The following is a 21,231-nucleotide window of genomic DNA, read 5'->3' as shown; positions in this document are numbered from 1 at the left end:
GAGCAAAAGAACGACATCAACTAATTCTGTCTCTGGATACGACCGTTTGATTGCCTGTCTCTGCGTCTGATCTGTGGTGATGATTTGAAAGTTTTTAGCAAGCACTATATTCTGTAAGCCGAATGAAGATATAGCCAGCCATTCGTGTGTGCAGGATACACCAGAGTGCGGTTAAGGGGTTTTTGGGGGGTGTCCCAGGCGTGGTCAAGTGTATATGGGCTGGTTTTGCAATTGCAGCACGTCTCTATCTATGGCAATCCAGGGATACTTCATCCTTTTATATCTTTCATGAACTTATTCTATGATGACGGTTTTTTGCCAGAGATTGGTTGAGGACCTAATTGTAGACAAGCACCGCGCTAGGAATATTTTCTGGTAGCAGATAATATTGGCCAGATAACCCGAGAACTAAAGAGGAGAAGAGATAGCAGGAATGAGGAGAAAAGCCGATAAAGAGATGTGCTAAAAAGCAACGGCAGCAGCAGAATAGTAATGTAGACAGTAAAATGTAGAGTTGGTGTGAATTATGAAAAGTAGAATGAAAGTAGACTGAAAGTAGATTGAAAGTAGACTCGAGCACTCTTTATGCATGTATGTATGTACGAGAACAGAAGATTATCCGAGTCGCTGAAATTGCAAAAAGCCTACAAATCCAAGGCAGAGGGAAATTGCAGGTGCCAGGTTCTATTTTCTCGACGAAAACACGCTATCATCCCAGGACAGGGAGTTAGAGCCGAATTGTAGGATTGAAGAAGACTCCATTGCATAGTTAAGAACTGGAAGGCAGGAAAGGCTAACGAGTCCTAATTCAGTAGCCGAAGCGGACTTTTTTGGGAACAAGAGCTGTGCATCCTGAGAGTGACGCAATCGTGCCTGGCGATGCCAGAGAGACGTCCATATTGGCTTTTAGAGGAGCTCTTGAGATGGACTGGAATGGCATAGGCACGGGCTCGCAACCGAGAACAACTGGGACAGCAGCCCCAAGGCAGAGACAACTGTGGTGTCCTTCGTATAAGCCGAGATGAAATTTCATGGCAGTGGAATTGTCTGAGCAGATAGAAACTGATAAGGAGAACGGATGGACGAATAACGAAGAGCCGACGGTGATGGCACTGGCAGTACACCAGCCGTACAACCACAATTGACTTATAGAAGAAGCAGCTGCAATTGAGAGCTGGTGGACTTATCGTATGGCCGTTTCAGCTGGCTCAGCGTGCGATAAGAATGCTGGTGCGACCACCCCATAGTTAAGAGAGTTGGCACATTTACCGAGATTTTGGTAGCCACACCACGTATTCTGCCGTGTGGAAAGAAACAGTCCACGAAAGTATATACATATATAAGCTGCTGGAAATACCCCTACTTGCTTCCGTATCCCAGCAGCCAAGTACAAATTGCCGTATACACACAATATATACTTCTTTTTCTGGCTTACCGTAGAAGCTCAGCGAGATTGTCGTCCCATCCAACCCGCTTCTGCCTCCTGCTGCAGGTAACGTGACTTAAATTCAGGTTCGTTTTTCTGCCGCTTCCATATAAAGGCTGAACGGCCCCACCCCTTTTTCCAGTTTTGAGCGACAGTGACGAGTTTTCAAAGAGTTCAATTGCTGTTGCCAGATAGCGTGACATAGCCATAGCCGTAGCCCCTGCCATTACCATAGTGTCAGTATTGTCCGACCACCATCCTACCATCGTCCGTATCCGTCTATCCCCTAGTCTGACTACCTCTCTAGCTATAGTCTCATCACCACCACAGCTGACATCTACGACAAGCAACAACCAGCAAGATCAATACAAACAAAGAACAACGCCGCTACTGCACCACAACCAGTAACAGCACTACAACAATTGATAATTACACCAATAGTTGACTTTAAAAAACCTATATTGCTGCTATCAATTTTCCCCAGTTAATTTCCATACTATGTCGCACTCCGTCTACCAGACCAACGGAAGACCGTTATCCCAACAAGCGTTGTACCAGCAGAAGTTGAGACAGGGTATCTACACGTCGCCCGGCGCCGCCACCATCGGTGTTACCTCCAACGCCTCCGACACTGCTGCTCTCCTCGCCGCTTCTTCAGACCTCACTGTAAGACCCTCTTACGAAAGAACAATTGCTCCCGAAGCCCACACCGCAGCCCTTGCTGCAAAAAGGGAAACCATCACCGCTTGGTCCCGTGAAAACACCGACCCAAACGCCGATGCCGCTGCCGCCAACGCCCGTACGCTGACGTTGACGTCGAATTACTCCACGGCTTCTTCTGGAGGAGTGGGAACAGGTATCCCCTCTCTTAAGGGAGACTCGCTCTACAGGGCAGCCAATCAGAACTCGACCTCGACTATGACCTCAAGAATCAACCCAGAAAGAGACATCAAGAGATCCGGTTTGGCCACGAAGTCGTCTTCTAACAGCTTCGATATTGGTAAAATTAACCAGGTAGCCAATAAGAACTCGACAAAGTCGTTGAACTCACGTTTCAATCCGGACTTGGACTTCAGATCAGGCCTTAACGCTACGAAGCATACCGAGTACTTGAACGACGAGGAAGAGGCACTAGCTGCTAATGGCGCTGCTGCTTCGCTCAGACACGGTGCTGGGTACACTGATCTGGTTTCTGCCCAAAAGAGATCCAAGTCGTTCACTGCTGCTGCTGTGGTTAACAGCACTTTGTTGTCTGCTGCCAACGAAAGAGCCAATGAGAGATTGCAGTCGATCAGTTCGACTCCCCAAGACTTGAAGGCCCAGGCTCAACAGTATGCCAGCGCTCTTGCTGTCGCCCAGAAGAACTCGGACGAACGAGTCAAGAACTACAAGGCCGGTGTCATTGACTTGGGTGGTGGTTTAACGATTTTGCAGAGCGAATTGGACAAGATGGCTTCCCTTGTTGTCCAACCTGTCTTGAATGATATCTCGCTGAAGGCCTCCGCCAAGAGAGAAGCCGATCTTCAGAAGAAGGTAGCCCAGAAAGAGTTAGAGACACAACACCAGTTGGCCAAGCAGGAAGAATGGAAGGAGAAGAACAGAGAAAAGGCAGAAAGAGAGGCCGCTAAACAACAGAGAATCGCCGATAACGAAGACAAGAAGAAGGTGGAAGAGGACCAGCATGCTGAGTACCAACAGGGCAGAAACGACGAAGTAGCTGGTAAAGTTACTGAAACAAAGGAGTTGGAATTGAAACATGCCCAAGAAAAGGAAGCCTTGTTGGCTCAAAAGCAAGAAAACCAGGACCGTATCGACGAGGAAGAGGCTGCTTTGATTGCTGGACGTAAGAAGGAGTTGGATGACTTACAGGCTGAAAAGGATGAGATTTTGAAGCCTACTTTGGATGAATTAGAAGAAGAAACCGCCAAGTTGAAGGAAGTTACCGATGCTAGAGACGAATTGTTGAACGAAGTTACCTCTGCTGAGGCTTTGAACAAGGAGTACGAAGACAAGTTAGCTGAATTAACCAAGAACTTGGAAGAAACCAAGGCTTCGATTGAAAAGTACACCCTTGACTTAGAAGACTCCACCAAGAAACACGAAGAAACATCCAAGGAAGTTGATGCCTTACAACATTTACACGATGAAGAGATCCAGAAGAATGCAGAAGAAGAAAACCAATTGGATTCGCAATTGGAGGAGTTGAACAAGACTAAAGAGCAACATATTGCTGATAAGAAGTCAGGAAAACAGGCCATCTTGCTGGAAATCGACGATAAGGTTAAGGACGAACACAAAATTAATAAGGAATTACCTGAACACTTACGCTCTGAAGTTGACGAAGAGAAGATTAGAGATACTGGATCCTTGTTCTCTGTTGAAGAGCCTGTTGTAAAGGAAGTTCCATTGGTGAAAGAAATCGAGCCAGAAGCTAAAGCTCCTGAACCAGAGACCAAGAGTAGCACTATTAAACCTATTCCTGTAGTGGCTTCGGCCGAGACTCCTAAGAGAAAGGGTACCCTCAAGAGATTGAGCGGACTTTTCAAGACGCCCAAGCCTTTAAAGAGCAAAGCCTCAGAACTCGTTTCTTCACCCAAGAAGGAAATCAAGAAAGTAGAGGAAAAAGCCACAGAAGTCGACAAGGCTGAAAGCAAAGCAGAGAAGGCCGAGAGCAAGGCCGAAAACAAGGCCGAGGACGCTGAAAGCAACGCTGGCGACTATGAAGACGAACTTTCATTGGGCCAGAGTGGCACCAAGAACGCAGGAGGTGTATTTAAGGAAGAGATCTAAAAAAGATAGTTGACTTGTAAATTACCATCAAATCAGTTTGTTTTGTCCATCACTCGATAACCATCAGTAATGTTTTCAATTCTCTCATTGAGACACGAGCGTCTCTATAATGATTCTTAATTGTAATCAAGTTGTTTCTGTATTGACATTGTTTATCACTTTACTGTTTTCCCTTAGTTTAGCCATAAAACTATGATTTTTGTACTATTTAATATAATTCATGTGTCTGCACAAGTTTAACAGTTGATAGAGGAAGAAGAAAGATAGAAGTACAAAAAAATGTAAGATAAAGCAGTTGCTTTGAATTAAAGGGAAGAACTTCTATCCTCCAAATCTGTTTCTATATGTCCGTTTTCCTCCAAACTTCTGTGAAATTACCGACCTGCTCCTCCATCTGAATCCCCCAAGGTCGTTTCTTAGAATCCCCCAAATTCTACAAATATGCAACGTAGTCTATTTAGAGGTCCAGGTAAAGATGTAGCCATCCCAAGGTGCCTCCACCTGATCCCCCAATTTCTCTATATGATCGATGTACAAAGGGTCTGCCATTGTTTGATAACTTGATGCAACCAGATAGTGTAGAGAAACCTGGAAGGTTCTTCCACTGATCCCCCACTCCGCACTATAGGAACAATGAAGTTGGAGGAGACAGAACAGTCTAGTTTGTATTTTGGCAAACAGAGCCATTTGACGAATGGCTCTACCAAGAAGAAGGATGAACCGTAACCCCCACAATTGAACTAGGAACAGGAATCTGTTCAAACCGTTGTTCAAAAGTGGGGGATAAGCGAGACCAACTTTCTGAATGGTAGCGAAATAAAAAGTTTTGAGATTTCGAGAATACAGAAATCGGGACTCACCCAAGAAGGTGATCTGTATTTGTAAATCTATATGAATTGTGTATTGGTAGTGATATGTATGTAATTGTATAGTTTTAACTATGGGCACATTAGCAATCTCTTCAAAGTCTCTTAACTAAGTGCCTTAACTATGGTTCCTTATAAAATCTGATCGATTGAACCAGGTACAGGAGTATCAGATTGAAATTTTAAAGAGTTTTACCACTAGACCAGCTCTTATACTGCAACTTTTGAGACAACAATGTCAGTAGAAGCAGCTAGCAATAGTAGCGACCAATCTGGGTTGAAGCCTTTCTTGGCCAAGTACAACTTCAAGCTTGGTGAAGCCTCGGATGAGTACATAGCTCGTCGTAAGAGACAGATGGTGCTCTTTATGAGCTCAGCAGCCTTGACCATCTTTGCTTCCAGATTCGCCTACAAGTCTACTATATCAAGACAGTATATACCCACTCTATTCCAAGGAAACCATGCACCACCTTTGAGTTACAATTTCGCCACAGATGCCGCTGTGGCCGTAGGTACCGGTACTCTCTTGTGTGGATCGGTTTCTTCTATGGTGATATTTGGTAGCTGCTGGATTCTCGATGTTTCCAACTTTAAGGAATTTGGCTGGAAAATGAAGTCGATGATGGGAGGATACGAAAAGGAAAGGGAACTCAGCAAGCTCCCAATGGATGAAGAAAGTGCCTACATCCAAGACGGATTGAACGACATCTTGGAAGGAAAGTACGACTTCGACGAAGACGGAACAGAAGAAGGGAAGTAAAATTAATGTATTTCAAGCAGCTTGTAAATAGACATCTAATGCCAACATTGTAATATAGTTTCGATTGTAACCATTGTATTTCATAAATGAGTCCATATTCTCATCACGCTGGCTCATTCCATGGGAAATCTGACGTGAGCAAGTTGAGGCACGGAAGGGTAGTACCTTGGATCTTCCATTGATTGGGATGTAGAAACTGAATCAAAGGAAATGTCCTGAGCAGCTTCAAAGTAGTCGGGTGGGTCCAAGTCTTTGATACTTGTCGGCGTATTGAAATGACTGATATGTATTGAAGGACGATGAATAGAGGGTCCGCTGTAAATAGGCACATCTCCATGTTCGGTGTAAGTGACCCGAGAAGTATAGTGATAGGTATGGTTGTCTAGGTCTTCAGTATGGTTGAAGTCTTCATGTGGTGACATAGCTTCTATGTCTGGACGTGGCTTCTTGCTCTTGACACAGATATAAAAAACCAATCCAATTGGGATCGGAATCAAAGAACCAAAGACAATTAGTCCAGCTTTTGGTAACATTCTTGGTTGATGAAAAGTTCAATTTGTCAAGACGGTTTGCTGGGGCAAGTACGCTATGGTAGAGGATAAATCAGACCAGCTTCAAGAGATGTCTACATTTTTACAATATATACTCTGATCCTGCTACATTTCAATGCCACCTCGAGCATTCACGTTGTGTTCGAGAAAGCTTTCGGCTATAGAAACGGTGGGCCTAACGAAAGTCACTCAAAAAAATTCTAAGCTATAAGCTGGAGAACAAGAACTATAGCTAAGCTTTAATGCACTTTTAGAATCATTCCTCCTGTACATTTTCATTTTCTAGGACGTATAGACGCAAAAAGAGGCGATTACCGTTCCGCTTGTCCACTTCAGGTAGTTGTATTCAGCGAGTTGTGAAACAAGGATAGCTGCTGTGGTCAGAATGCCCACAGAGTTGCAATCCAGAAACCGAAAACCGTGCAATTGCTGAAGATACCTGGTCCAATATTGTATTCTGCAGAGCACACCAATTCAGTGTCTAGTAGTGATGTCTCTGTCATTTTGTACGTATGGACTACAAGACATTTCAATTGTATAAGACGAAAAATTAGAAATTACTTCTGAGAGAAGTTCAAGATTCAGCTAACAGTGGAATGCTCCCTGGGAGTATTGAGGAAAGTGTTTATCAGATCTATAAAGTCATCAATTCTAAGCCAATCCTTATTTCCTTTACGAAGTGTATATCTGGTACAAAACCAGAGGTGCAAAACTGGTGGAATACTAGAATGACCTCCTTCCAGGTGTAGAGAAGTAGTATGAGAACCAGGAACTACCAGGTGCCAGATGCCAGATACCAGATATCAGATACCAGATGCTACTAGAAAGGGCTACGGACGTTCGGATGTGACTGAACATGATTAAAAGGAGCCTCAGGATTTCATTCCCAACGGGATAAAGAGGTGAACTCCTGAGTTGTGCTATCTATGCTATGTACCAGAGATGACGAAAGGTGTAGCCGTTAGTCTTGCTCTCTTGCACCTAAATTGAGTCATCTAATTGATCTATTCATGATATCGGCAAATTATAAGGAGAAGTCGGCCCGAGGACTCTTTTGAAGTGTGCTATTTTCTCCTTACAAACGTGGATCTGTTCTTATGTGTTCTTGTTTCTATTTCTAATTCTGTTTCTGTTTCTGTTTCTGTTTCTGTTTCTGTGTGTATTGGCTTGGCTTTACTTCAGTTCGTAATTTCTGCACAATGGATCGGTTTGGATTTTATGGCTAACCGATCCACACGTTTCGTAAGGCTGTGTTGTGCCGTCTAAAGCCGAGATGGGCCACAGGGTTGATGAATCAAGGGTGTTTAATGCTCTAATCTCTAGTTGTGATCTCGTAATTGTAACAGTAGTTTGTTCATTCATTTCTATTAGTCATGTATCAATCGTTCCGTATCAGGTTCGTTATTCGTCAAGTGTACCAACCAGTGGTATACATTAGACCTGCCAGCAGAGTCTGAAATAATTCTATACAATGGTAAACGTCATAATGGTAAACGTCATAATGGTAAACATTCGTCATAATGGTAATAAGCATTATTGTCAAAATAATATGGAATGTCATCAAGACACTGGGAGTCATAAAATATAGTGGAGATATGAAATAAGAAAAGTGTTTCTCAAAAGGAACAGGCACATGGTGGTTCCTGTAACGGAAAGTCAGAGCGTGTGACATCTAACCGAATAAAGACCGGCGTATCGGAGTACACTCTGGAATGGAGGGAAGCACCTCGACACGGTTGGAGCGTCTTTTGTATCTGATGAGCCCATCGTAGAGCCTCTTGTTGCTGAGATACCGTTCCATCTGAGGTGGATAGTTCAAACGCAAGGCTTGAGTTCTGAGCTCAACTATCGCAACCTGTTGCGAACGCTTTGGGTGCGAAACACGAGGCACCGGAACAGAATGAGCTCCAGAAGCGTTGGAGCCCGTAGAATGAGCTACAGTAACAGCAACGTCAAATGAGGCTTCGTGGCTCTCAATCTGGGCTTCCAAGTCCAATTGTGAATTGGAGTCACAGTTGAGTATTACGCCATGAAAGCATTTGCTCTTAGTCTGATCCATATAGCGACAGAACAACATAGCAACCAACATGAGCACAACCAACATGCCCGAGGCATTGATGGTCTTGACCAAGAGCGAGTATTTGAGATGAGGCAAGCCTCTAGCAGCAAATTTGTGAACAAGTATAGTGACCATAGTGATAACGATAGTCAAATCTGAAGAAGGTACCAGCTTGAGCGCAGAAATAGCAACGGTGGTAGGAGTAAGAGCGGGAATGGTGGAAACTTAGATAGGTGGGTATATTTGGAAAAACCTGAAGGTCCTGGTGAAGAATACTCAGAATTGAATCAAGACATAGGAATCGTCTCGAACTTATATAATTGGATTTTTGCTCGTGGTCTTTCGGTATGGCTGTGTCGCTATGGTTATGGTTTTGCAATCTTTGCTCCTGCACCAACGGGTTGCATCTCTCTGATAAGGTGGCAGCCTGTATGTGCTGTTGGTGAGATGACCTTTGCTACTCTAATTACGCAAACGGTTTAGGATCATTCAGCATGGGGTCGCTCGTGGTTTCCCTCTGGGGAAAAGGATGTAGAGGTTTAAGTTTGTGACTAGTGATTTGTTTCGGGTTTTTTTCTGTGGTTATCAGGACTTGTAGAACCGGCAGCCCGTTAGTGACAGGAGAAGCTTCCACCACATGTCACCACCAACGGCTACCACACTCCTCGAACACGCTTTCGTTTCTAAAACTACGTGTAGGTAAACATTACGTAAACCATTCAACTACACGTTTGGCCCGTGTAGACTCACATTGTGAGTTGTAGCTTAGGCATCTACCGGCACTGGTTATCTCTCGGAACCAATCTCAATGAAGCCTTGTAGCACTACAGTCTCGAAAGAGTAGAGCCCGAGAAGAGATAAAGATTCATCTTTGACAACCGCGGCAGCTCCGATCCAGCGGAGTTCAACTCGTATGATCGAGTACCGGCGACGATGACGTATCTCGCCAGTGTCAATCAGAATGAGTCAAATGACTTCTACAGAATGGAATTTGTGGAACCATGCCCCTAACAGGAAGAACGGCCGAAGACGCAAGGCCGATTAACCTCATTACAAATCTGGGGCACGAGGAGCGCAAAGGTCAGCCATGTTCATTTGGCCCATATTCAGTAAGGGCCTTCTATTATTTAGCTCTACACATTACTTAGCTCTAAGATGGTGCTCGGCAAGATCGCACTCGGCAAGATCGTGGTGGCTGAGACTCTCTCCTTTGGGAGGATAATTCCTTTTTTCTTGTAGCCCCCTAAAGAGATCACTCTGAGTCTTTTTCCTCCTCAGTCAAGACTTTAGTACCGAAACGTGCTCTAATACTCTTATGGATTCCAACAGCTATGTTGGACCAGGTGGTGGCTGTTCCGACTGTCAAAGTGATGCAATTTCCTTATACGGCAATCCATTGGAGCTCGTAAACTGCTTTGTTCTTCTATTTTTTAGTCTCTTCGATCGCTTGATGCATTCACCATACTTTAAATGGAAAGGAACATCGGCCCATGGGCTCATCAACGTGTGAATCAGCTAACTCAGGGAGAATTGAGTTTCTGCTGGAGTTCCTCCTTCCTTTCAACATATTCAAGGATCTTCTTCTGAATCAATTTTCGTGTTGCAGTGTCTAGCTTCTCGTCATAGAGAAGCTCGTGCTGCTCTTTAATGAGAGCTTCAAGCTTCTTGAACTCTTCTTTGTAGTTCTGCAGAGCATGAGTAGAAGCCTGGGTTTGTTGCCTCCAGTGTAGTTTAGCCCTCGGCATCCATGAAAGGATATTATTTTTGACTGTTGTAGATTTCATTTCGGGTGTAGTCTCTGTGTTTTCCTTAGTAGAAATAGGATTAGAAATAGGATTAGAAGTGGATTGTACATCGCTTTCTTGCCCAAACTGACTTTGTGTTTGTTTTTGCATGGTCTTCGTTGGAAGGACGTCTACTTTCCAAGGAACTGGGTCTGTTGGAATAGTGGAATCATCTACTTCTTCTTTGAAGAAGTTTGTGGGAATAGAGAAAGTATCTGCTGTAGTCAGTGCTATAGTAGAGGTGCTGTTATCACCATCTGTATTCGTAAGTTCAAATTGACATACAATGCTACCAACACTATCGTAAACAGGATAAGTAGCTTCTTCTTGGCTTGTAGGTTTAGTCTCAAACTGAGTATCAGACTGAACAACAGTCTCAGAAACCAGTTCACAAATGTATTTTCCAACTACTTCAGTAAGTTCTTTAAATTCATTAAAAAGATGATCGAAAGCGTGGTTGACATTAAGCACGTATGCTACATAACTATTTCTTGGATTAGTTGCTTCGGCTCTGAACTTTGAATCTGAATCTGACACTAAAATTGTATCTCTTTCTTTCCGTTGAAGTCTCCCATCAATATGGTATCTACCATAAGGAATAGCAACTCTATTCAAAATTTCAGTAGCACCTGGCTCAGAAGACACCTCATGTGAAGAATCATTGAAGTGTTTCATGACGTCCTGGATTTCTTTTAGGCACCTGTCGAAGACATGATTGAAATCAAATTCGTAACGAGGAACGTTTTCCGGAAGGGGATATGCATCAAGACCTACCCCCAGCGAATGATTTGGTTTATCACATTTGTCGTCTTTGAATGAATGATCAGCGGGAACCAGACGTTCGATATGATTAAGTCTACAATTCGAACATCCTGAATTACAAGTGTCTACAGTTGATTCAGCTTTATTGTTCAACTGTGATTGATGGATATCTCTTTCAAGATTAAAAATAGAAGTAATAGTCATAGCAGTATCGGTAGAAAAAGTGGATGTAGTTGGTGCAGTAGATGCAATTGTATCTTCCGTAGAGGGAAAGTAATCTTCTAGATTAAAAGAAGTTCTTCTTTTCGGCAAATGAAGAGCTTCTCTTACATGTCTTTTTAGGGAACGGGGAAGCATTCGGAAACGCATCTTCAATTGGGACCTCTTGCTGTTCCTTACAAAGCTGGAATCGGAATTCAATTCGGAAACATTTACACAACTAAAATCTGAGGAGTCCCGAGGGGAGATGTACTTGGAAAAGTTCATTAGACGGGGTTGATATAAACAATTTGAAAAGAATGGCAAGGTCTGAAGCTCATACAGGGTATATTGGGGAATATGTTAAGCGCCAAGTTAGGAAATTTTGCACCCAAATATTCAAATGCGTTTCGCAGCATAAGATGAACGAAACCACAGGCGACCCTCCGGAATTGAGATAGAAATTGGTAATTTGGTTTTTACTTCAAGATTCATTTCTCCAACGGAGGAATACAAGAAGAAATCATGCTATGTGGCCCCCAAATAGAGATACAGCCATAATAGTGAAGGAAATCTCGCTTACAGAAGAGATTCAGGAGACAAACTACATTGCTATCTAATAATGTGACTATTTTCAGGTGTTCCTGAACATGAATCTAACTCAATGCTCCCGGGATCGTTTCGGTTACGATCCACCTCGTGCAACTGAATCGAAATTTCCAGTTGAATAAATCGAACCCAAGAATCTGGGGTGGTTTTCCGACGTCCAGAGTGCCAAATAGTTGTCCATTCAGTAACAACCGAGCCCTTGCTAGCAAGTCTTTTTCCCGGTAGAACTCATTGACAGCTGGGACCATGTGAATCAGATGGAGATATGAAATGGTTGCAATTTTGACAGAATATATGAATGAGTCGTGTCTGATTCATACAAGTCAAGCCGTCGGAATGTATCCGAAATCTGGAGAAGATGCCTCGGAAGCCAAGGATAAATCTTCAGTGAGAGGGGCAGCTTCATGAAACATGACATATGTCACGTGCTGAAACCAAACCCATATGGCCGATGTCCGGCTAATAGCAGCACGGAAATAGTTAGCGGAGGCAGGATAATGGATTAGGATACGGTGATAGAAGCGGGTGTTCCCCGTCGGTTGGGCAATTGAGTGAAATATGTGGTGAATGTTAGAGAGTGGAAAATTCAACGTGAAGAAATCAGAGCGAATTTTTCAGAGTAGAGAGCACATAGTTAAGAATCAGAGATTCATATGGCAGGCCAGCATGGATGCAAAGTCAGCTAACTGGAGCTTGTTAGAAGCACAGAAAGGCAGACATTATCACAGTACAAAGTGAATACATCCGTGCCACAAGTCTAAAATTCCCCATCAATTCGGTACCAGCCAGAGGTGAAATCTGATTCTGATAAATCCTCGGTTAATGAGGAATCCGGGGATTTCGCACCTGTTCACAGGCAGTGGTTTGTGGCTGCGTACTGTACACAGAAGCATCTTAACTATGGAGGTATCCCCGCAAAATTATCACAGTTTGGCTAGAGTGGAAAATTCGCTGCTCCAGGCATTCTCATACACCAGGCCGTTTAGGGTATAAATCTGCCATATATATAAGAGCTCGTCCCCCCGTGAAAAATTTAGGCTGTCAATTCCATTTTTCCAGCTTTTCCGATCTCTAGAATCGCTATTTTATTCAGATTTCACATTGAACACTATATCTGAAGTTAAACATGTCTCTATTATCCTTTAAAGACAAGGTCGTGATCATCACCGGTGCCGGTGGTGGTTTGGGTAAGCAATACTCGTTAGAATTCGCAAAGAGAGGCGCCAAGGTTGTTGTCAACGACTTGGGTGGTTCTCTTAGCGGTCAGGGAGGAAACTCTAAGGCTGCTGATGTCGTTGTTGACGAAATCAGAAAGGCTGGAGGTATTGCTGTGGCCGACTACAACAATGTGCTTGATGGTGACAAGATTGTTGAAACCGCTGTCAAGAACTTTGGTACCGTCCACGTTGTCATTAACAACGCCGGTATCTTGAGAGACGCCTCGTTCAAGAAGATGCAAGAGAAGGACTTCCAACTTGTCCTTGATGTCCATCTCAATGGTGCCTTCAAGGTGACCCAGGCTGCTTGGCCATACTTCAGAAAGCAGAACTACGGTAGAATCGTCAACACTGCTTCCCCAGCTGGTTTGTACGGTAACTTTGGCCAAACCAACTACTCTGCTGCCAAGGCTGGTTTACTTGGTTTCGCTGAGACATTGGCTAAGGAAGGTGGCAAGTACAACATTCTTGCCAACACCATTGCTCCATTGGCCCGTTCAAGAATGACCGAATCTATCATGCCTCCATCTATCTTGGAAAAGATGAGTCCAGAAAAGGTCGCTCCTATTGTGCTCTACTTGGCTTCCCAGAACAACGAGATTACTGGACAAACTTTTGAAATTGCTGCTGGCTTTTACTCTCAAATTAGATGGGAAAGATCTGGTGGTGTTCTCTTCAAGCCAGACCAATCTTTTACTGCCGAATCTGTGGCTAAGAGATTTGACGAAATCTTGAACTTTGATGATTCCAAGAAGCCAGAGCTCTTAAAGAATCAACACCCTAACTTGTTGAACGATTACCTCAGTTTGACGGAAGCTGCTAGAGCATTGCCTCCTAATGATAACAGCGGAGCTCCTACCGTTTCATTGAAGGGTAGAGTCGTATTGATCACAGGTGCCGGTGCCGGTTTGGGCAAAGAGTATGCCAAGTGGTACGCCAGGTACGGTGCCAAGGTCGTGGTTAATGACTTTAAAGACGCTTCCAAGACTGTGGAAGAGATTAAGGCTGCTGGTGGTGAAGCCCATGTAGACCACCATGATGTTGCTACCCAGGCCGAGGCTATCATCAAGAATGTCATTGACAAATACGGAACCATTGACATCTTGGTTAACAACGCTGGTATATTGAGAGACAGATCTTTCGCCAAGATGAGCTACGATGAATGGATTCAAGTTCAGAAGGTCCACTTGTTAGGTACTTTCAACTTGACTAGATTGGCCTGGCCATACTTCTCTGAGAAGAAGTTCGGTAGAGTCATCAACATCACCTCTACCTCTGGTATCTATGGTAACTTCGGACAAGCAAACTACTCTTCGGCCAAGGCTGCTATCTTGGGTTTGACAAAAACCATTGCCATCGAAGGTGCCAAGTCCAACATTAAGGTTAACGTTGTTGCTCCTCATGCTGAAACTGCTATGACCTTGACTATTTTCAGAGAAGAAGACAAGAACTTGTACCACCCAGATGCTGTCGCTCCTTTGTTGGTCTATTTGGCTAGTGAAGATGTTCCAGTTACCGGTGAAATCTTTGAAATCGGTGGAGGCTGGATCGGTAACACCAGATGGCAGAGATCTAAGGGTGTTGTAGCTAAAACTGATGCAGACGTGACTGCTGAATTCGTCAATGCTCACATTGAAGAAATCATCGACTTCGAATCGGGCTCCACCAACCCAAAGAGCACCACCGAGTCTTCTATGGAGATCTTGTCTGCTATTGGTGGCGACGACGATGAAGATGAAGATGAGGAAGAAGAAGAAGATGAGGACGATGACGATGACATTGTGGACCCTGTCTGGCACTACAATGACAGAGACGTCATTCTCTATAACATCGCGCTTGGTGCAACTGCTAAAGAGTTGAAGTACGTCTACGAAAACGACGCCGACTTCCAGGTCATTCCAACCTTTGGTCACTTGGCTACGTTCAATTCTGGCCAATCTCAGCTTACGTTCGCAAGATTGTTGAAGAATTTCAACCCTATGCTTTTGTTGCATGGTGAACACTACATCAAGCTTCATAAGTTCCCTGTCCCAGTTGAAGCTTCCATCAAGACTACCTTCCAACCTATCAACATTACCCAGAAGGGCACCAACACCGTCGTTGTACATGGTTCTAAGTCTACTGATGCCACCACCGGTGAAGTTGTGTTTGAAAACGAGGCCACATTCTTTATCAGAAAGTGTGAAGGTAAGAATAAGACCTATGCTGAAAGACGTAAATTTGCAACTCTTCCTTTCACTGCTCCAACCTCTGCTCCTGACTTTGTCACTGAAATTAAGATCTCAGAAGACAAGGCATCTTTGTACAGATTGACAGGTGACAGAAACCCATTGCACATTGACCCTAACTTTGCCAAGGGTGCCAAGTTCGACAGACCTATTTTGCACGGTATGGCTACCTACGGTTTGTCTGCAAAGGTTTTGTTGGACAAGTTTGGTCCTTTTGATGAAATCAAGGCAAGATTTACTGGAATTGTTTTCCCTGGTGAAACTTTGAAGGTTTTGGCATGGAAGCAAGGTGATGTGGTTATTTTCCAATCTCACGTTGTCGAAAGAGGTACCATCGCTATCAACAACGCTGCTATCAAGTTAATCAACAATACTGCCAACCTTTAGGTGAGTTTGTAGATCTTCAGTTATGTTATATAATGTTTAAAAATAGGTTTATTTATTCACAGATATGTTGTAGTTCTAGTCTATTATGATAATTGCATGATCATGATCTCATTATCATCGTCTACTTGATCTCGTCGATTTAATTTTCGCCTACTTGAAGATATCTGTATGCTAATGTGTTACATTATCCGTTTAAAGTGGAACGTAATGCTATTTATGGGAGTAACAGAAACTCACCTGGTATAAGATCTAGACTACGTAGATGAAGCTAATTAAACGGGCTCTTTTGTGTGAATGTTGTCGAAACCGTCGGAGTAGGCTTGCCAGTACCATTCTCTTCATTGCTATCGCCTCCAAAATTTTTCGAACGTGAACGATTTAAATCGTCCTGTTCTTCGTCAACTTCATCTATATCTGAAGAGACATTGTAGAGTCCTCCAGCAGACAAAAGCAAAGATCCTGATCTTTTTCTGACGTGATTTATGTGTCTTCCTCCAATTGTTTTGGAGAAGAAAGGCACCGAGAAATCTACGGGCGTATCATTGATGGGGTCAATGATGGATGAGGTATGTTGCGCATTGGAGTCGATTGTTGAAACAGGCGTAGCCGTAGATAGTGGTGAGCTGATGACAGGAGACGAATGCAATAATAAGGGAGTTGTGGTGATGGCCTTGCTGGTAGAGACGCTACAGCCTGTTGAGAGTCTATTGAGACTGTGACGGGAGTTGTTTTTTGGTTTGATGTTACTAGGGAACTTGAATGCTGTAATGGGAACATTGACAGTGTTCTGATGAATGATGATATTAGTGCTGGAGAGAGATGCTTTGATAGGCAATGCAGGAACCGAACCACTGGGCTTTTTGGCTGCTGTCTTAGTAGCATTGATGGTTGCGTTAGAGTTTGTGTTGGTTTTGTTGGTGTTGTTGGTGTTGATGCTATTATTAATGCTGGAAGAATTAGTAGAAGAGGTGGACGAAGCAGGCGTCGAAGCCGTGCTCATTCTTCTCATGTAATTGGTTAAGTTGGAAGACTTGATATCAAAGAACTCATTGTATTCAACCACAGGCGAGGAAAAAGAGTCTGGAAGCGACTCCACAGAAGAGAAGGCAGCGTCAGAAGAACAAATCGACGATAATGATGAGCTAATAGAAGCTGAAGAAGACGAAAGATTAGTAGAACATGACTTTCTGTGCCCTCCAGATCTGAACGACGTCGAAGGAGGCTGGAAATCTTGGTCTACAAAGATTGACAGAGACGACTGAAAGCCATGGTTAGAGGAAACAGGTGAAGACAGATCGTTAGGAGTAGCAAAGATCGATTGGTCGTACGAAAAAGTGGAAGCTCTAGCTAACCTTAGTCCACTGCTGGAACTAGGAAGGGCAAGAGTCTTAACTTTTGAATTGGATCTTTGCCGTTTCAAGATCTTCTCTCCACTAGTGGTTGTATACGAATGAGACCTCATATGGTAGAATTCAGGCAAAGAAGGATCCGAGGGCTCGTTGTCAAACTGGATTGACTTAGCTCGTGGAAGCTTGCTCTCCTGTCTGACTCTGTGCATCTCGTTTTCGCAATTCTTTTCGTGGTTAACGTCTTTCATCTTGACATAACCACGAGGAAAACAACTTTGTTCATATTTGGAGAAGAACAGATTGTACCCGCCTTCTAGAACCACAATATCAGGGTACTTCAAGTAGGGATACCGATCGCTATTGACGCGCCTATCTACACGTCTTAAGTGGCTGGCCATTGTGGGACCACGAAAGACGCTGAATTCACAATGGAACACTACAAGTCTTTTCTTGAACTTGTCGCTAAACTCATCAGACTCCATGAACTTGCTTTCCAAGCCCTGTTTAGTGGAAATGTTGATGGCGTCTACGATGTGGCCACCTTCGTACTCGTAGTTGAAGCGACAGTCTACAATGATGAACTCATCAAAGAAATGGTTGTATTGGCCATTTACGATTTTGTACAATTCGTCTTCATCAATTCTAGGAAGCAAGTCGTTTGTCACTGAGAAAGTACTGATGGTTGTATTTTTCAAATGGGAGTTGTCTTCCATCTTGTAGCACTCCTTCTCTTTTGTGGTTTGGCACATGGAGTGGATTCTTCTAATTGACCTGTTTCTCAGCTGGGTAGGAGAAATGGGGATGTCTTCAGCATCGGAGTTTTCGTTTTGGCTCTCGTAGTTGCTGTAGGTTTGAATGTGATTCTGGCTATGTATTTGATCGTGAGTTTCATGAAGTTTAGAGTGTTGATTAATGTTCACAGAGTCTCCTACAATGATGCCTAAACCAGTAGGGGTTGTGGAAGATGTCGATGAAGTTAAAGTTTTAGATGCTGATGTAGTTGTAGAAGTAGAATTGGTGATTTCTGATGAAGCGCCTAGGAATTTTACCGCGTCTATAACGCCGCTAGTAGAATTGGAACCTAGAAAAAAGCTCTGTGAAGATTTGGTAACAGCAGTCATGGATCTGGTGAACGACTTAGTTGACGATATTAGCTTCTTCTTCATGTTGGGGAGCATAAGATTCGAAAGGTTCTTGAAGGGTTTTCTGTTGAACAAGGGCGATACTAATTCTGTTGTTGGTGTGGAATTGTGGTTTCCTGGAGAAACAAGTTCATACTCCACATCAAGCGGGTTGGCGAACTCAAAGTAAGAGCTGGGAGGTCTGTCTCTTTTAGCCGGAGCCCGCACAGCCAGAGCAACACTATCAGTGTTCGGGTTTCTGTCTGTCATGGTGAATTCCTCATCATTCTTAAACATGCTTGGGGCAGAACAGACCCTCTACAAGTAGTAGAAAATTGGAATGAAATGAGAATAAAATATCTGGCGATTAAAATAAAGATCGCTCAGCGCAACGAGAATCAGGTCTGCGTTTGTGACTGAATTTACGATTCAATCCGTTCTAAATTACGAGAATGACTGCCGTGTCAGAATAGGATTTGCGATGGGTTATAGCGATGGTGTCTGGATCACACAATACACATAGACACGTCTAGATCGATAAACCAGTAGCGAGTGAAGACTGGGCAAGGGAAAAGTTAAATAGGTAACCAAATGAATGGGGGTTGCAACTATATACAGACTGGAACTATGCCACAAGGGATGGTATTTTGAGTTTTGTCCTTTAAGGGTTAAGTTTGCAACAGCAGGAAGAACAATAGGAGTGTGGGACGGAAATGTCTGATTGTGTTTGGACACAGAGAGGAAGCTGGGTTAGTCGTGTAGGTAGACAGGTTTAAGCAATGATATTGGGCAAATAATGATGTCAGGTGACGATATTAGTATTTCAGCAGGTATTGGTGATGATCGGGATACTACCTGGACGATATTATGTGAACGAATGATATTCAGTAAGGAAATAGGGAGAAATAGGGAGTAGGTTTTAGTAGGTATTGGGCCTGGGTAAATAATATCAAACCGTGATGAGGGCTATAAATATTATCTTGAGTGCCAGGGTTACTATGCTAGTTAGCTACGAAGACCATCGGTTGGCAAGGTGAGTGTGATGGAGAGACGGGACCTGAGTCTAGAGTCGTGGTTGATATGGTAACCGCTACCAGGATGCAAATGAGTGTAAGTCTATTTCGACAGTTACAAGAGCAAAAAGTCAGAGGAGGAAAAAAGACAGCTATATATTATATTTCTTGCACACTTTAAACTCCTTTCGGATAGTTTCACATCTATTTAGAATTTTCACGGTGATGATCCATGTCCAGAATGGACTTGTCCCGACTATAAACACGACCAAGCTGAATCTTTGGCTAGCCAACGGGGGATGGGCAGAACTTTCCGTGTCAACGCAAGCTTTGTGTAAATTTCAACTGTACGTTTTGACCCAGAGACAATGAATCCGCTACAGTTTGAGATTCACGTTCTGATCGATTTCCCAATCGGCGGCTGGCAGACGCTAGAATAAGCCATTTCACGCATCCTGTCTCCTGAATGTTTGTTCATGGTTGCGGTTTACGTATGTTTGCAATTTTCTGATATGAGCCAGATGGTAAATACTGCTTGGGCTGGTGGGCTCACTCTGAGCTTTGCACTTTTCACCACGAGCTTCTGGTGTGACATCAAATTGTCAACCCCTCAATGGCAACTCTGATGGCACCCCTCGGAAGGGATATTCAGATCTACTATATTATTTCGGAACCATGTCATTTCAGCAATATCCTGACAATAAGACTGCTATGCCACGCTAAACTGAAGTTCCGCTCCAGTATTATTATTATGTTTTCACACCTCTCTTATTGGAAGTGCGTCTTCAGAGAAAAATAACTTCTGCAAGGGAAGCAGAATTCAATTTTTGACCACAACTACTTCGGCAATTGCAAGTCTAAAAATTGCATTAGTAAGGTGCTTTGGACATACGTAAGTATACCTGAAGTGCAAAAGGACGTATTGGATGTTTCACTCGTCAAAGTCTTTCTTAAGAGCGACCCAGTCGTGTTGAAATGAATAGTGTAAGGTAAAAAAACCGAACAAAATTTTGCCGCATGCCCAAGTTGCGAAGTCAGCCTTGAAAATAAGTTCAGCTAGACCCTTTGGGTTCCCGTCTTTCTTTCCAAGTTAATATTGAGATCTGACTTGTCAACGAAGATACAAAGTTCAGAGGAGCCTACATAGAAACATATTGCTTGTCCACATATTTTAACGTTGCTCAATCTTTTCAGTGATAAGAAACCAATTTAACATTATTTGCTATTATCTAGAATTCAGTTCTCGTGTGATTGGTTATATTTTCATTCTGATGGCATCCGAGTAGCGTGTCAGCGGCACAGGCGAATATAAGTACACTAAACGTCGAATAGTGGCTCCCTCCCACTGCTTGGGCTACGAAATGTCAGCGGTGGAGGTTCCGCACCTCTCCTAATCCACCAAGGCATTCCAGAAAATTACACCTAATATTACTGTATCTCAAACGACAGCAACAATTCCAAATATTATTCCTGGCCCCCGCTCATGGTCATGACAATGGATCAGCAGCGTGACATCCCTCTGGATATGTTCCTCTAGGCTTAGAGAAGGATCTACAATGGAAAAACCCCTTCTATCTCGGCTACTTACGCTATTTGCCTTGTGCAATCCGGATTTCACCACTCTTCATATGTGTCTAAAATATATTTGTTTATTTGTTTTCTTTACGTCCGAAATAGGAAATTTACAGCATTTTGGAGCTGGATGTGCAGCAACGCGACAAGCCTGTGATAATGGCCCAGTTATAACTAAGGTTGCAACCAGCGGAGATTGCCCACTTCAGATGCAATTTAGGCTCAATACATGTCTAACTTAAACCTAAATCACCTGCCAGTTGTCCCGAGTATCACCTCTGTGGAGATATTCCGTTGTTTTCTCCTTTGTGATTCCGCTGAGCGTGTGTTCCCTGCAATTTTCTGAAACTTATCTGGTCGTACACTACGATTGCTTGATCTTGAATCTTTTTGTGCTCTTGTAGCATTCTCCCGCCACTACCCGTTGCCATTTAGGTTGGCACATCAACGGCGTGTCGTTATCTTCCTCTCATTCCATGTGTTTTCGCGACGAGCCAGTAGTCTTCTCAACTTCGGTCAGGGCACCTTTAGGGCAGGCT

At 43.5% G+C, this 21,231-nt stretch overlaps 7 protein-coding genes across 7 annotated transcripts; 3 read left to right on the top strand and 4 right to left on the bottom strand. All coding sequences in view use genetic code 12, as the record gives it.

Moving 5' to 3' along the window:
• Window positions 1-1,388: 1,388 nt before the first annotated feature.
• On the top strand, window positions 1,389-4,446 carry PICST_81536 (predicted protein). The gene is made up of 4 exons (XM_001382974.1): window positions 1,389-2,225; window positions 2,274-3,802; window positions 3,824-3,910; window positions 4,025-4,446. The coding sequence occupies exons 1-4, from the start codon at window positions 1,925-1,927 to the stop codon at window positions 4,214-4,216; spliced, it is 2,109 nt and encodes a 702-aa protein (XP_001383011.2). The 5' UTR covers window positions 1,389-1,924; the 3' UTR covers window positions 4,217-4,446.
• An 871-nt stretch (window positions 4,447-5,317) lies between these two features.
• On the top strand, window positions 5,318-5,842 carry PICST_29820 (predicted protein; the record flags this gene model as incomplete). The annotated part of the gene is made up of 1 exon (XM_001382973.1): window positions 5,318-5,842. The coding sequence occupies one exon, from the start codon at window positions 5,318-5,320 to the stop codon at window positions 5,840-5,842; it is 525 nt and encodes a 174-aa protein (XP_001383010.1).
• A 113-nt stretch (window positions 5,843-5,955) lies between these two features.
• Window positions 5,956-6,375, bottom strand: PICST_29819 (predicted protein; the record flags this gene model as incomplete). The annotated part of the gene is made up of 1 exon (XM_001382424.1): window positions 5,956-6,375. One exon carries the CDS (start codon window positions 6,373-6,375, stop codon window positions 5,956-5,958), a length of 420 nt encoding a protein of 139 aa, XP_001382461.1.
• A 1,690-nt stretch (window positions 6,376-8,065) lies between these two features.
• Window positions 8,066-8,587, bottom strand: PICST_29818 (predicted protein; the record flags this gene model as incomplete). The annotated part of the gene is made up of 1 exon (XM_001382423.1): window positions 8,066-8,587. The coding sequence occupies one exon, from the start codon at window positions 8,585-8,587 to the stop codon at window positions 8,066-8,068; it is 522 nt and encodes a 173-aa protein (XP_001382460.1).
• A 1,385-nt stretch (window positions 8,588-9,972) lies between these two features.
• Window positions 9,973-11,367, bottom strand: PICST_29817 (predicted protein; the record flags this gene model as incomplete). The annotated part of the gene is made up of 1 exon (XM_001382422.1): window positions 9,973-11,367. The coding sequence occupies one exon, from the start codon at window positions 11,365-11,367 to the stop codon at window positions 9,973-9,975; it is 1,395 nt and encodes a 464-aa protein (XP_001382459.2).
• A 1,564-nt stretch (window positions 11,368-12,931) lies between these two features.
• Window positions 12,932-15,637, top strand: PICST_54590 (predicted protein; the record flags this gene model as incomplete). Its single annotated transcript, XM_001382972.1, has 1 exon — window positions 12,932-15,637. The coding sequence occupies one exon, from the start codon at window positions 12,932-12,934 to the stop codon at window positions 15,635-15,637; it is 2,706 nt and encodes a 901-aa protein (XP_001383009.1).
• A 361-nt stretch (window positions 15,638-15,998) lies between these two features.
• On the bottom strand, window positions 15,999-18,218 carry PICST_42742 (predicted protein; the record flags this gene model as incomplete). Its single annotated transcript, XM_001382421.1, has 2 exons — window positions 15,999-17,819; window positions 18,036-18,218. Coding segments are annotated over 2 exons (2,004 nt in total), but the record flags the coding sequence as incomplete, so codon positions are not given.
• Window positions 18,219-21,231: the final 3,013 nt, after the last annotated feature.

The sequence above is a fragment of the Scheffersomyces stipitis genome, chromosome 2, assembly GCF_000209165.1.
Source record: "Scheffersomyces stipitis CBS 6054 chromosome 2, complete sequence".
NCBI classification, from domain to species: Eukaryota; Fungi; Ascomycota; class Pichiomycetes; order Serinales; family Debaryomycetaceae; genus Scheffersomyces; species Scheffersomyces stipitis.
Note: the sequence above shows the minus strand (reverse complement) of the source record. Positions and strands in the feature narration are given on the sequence as shown.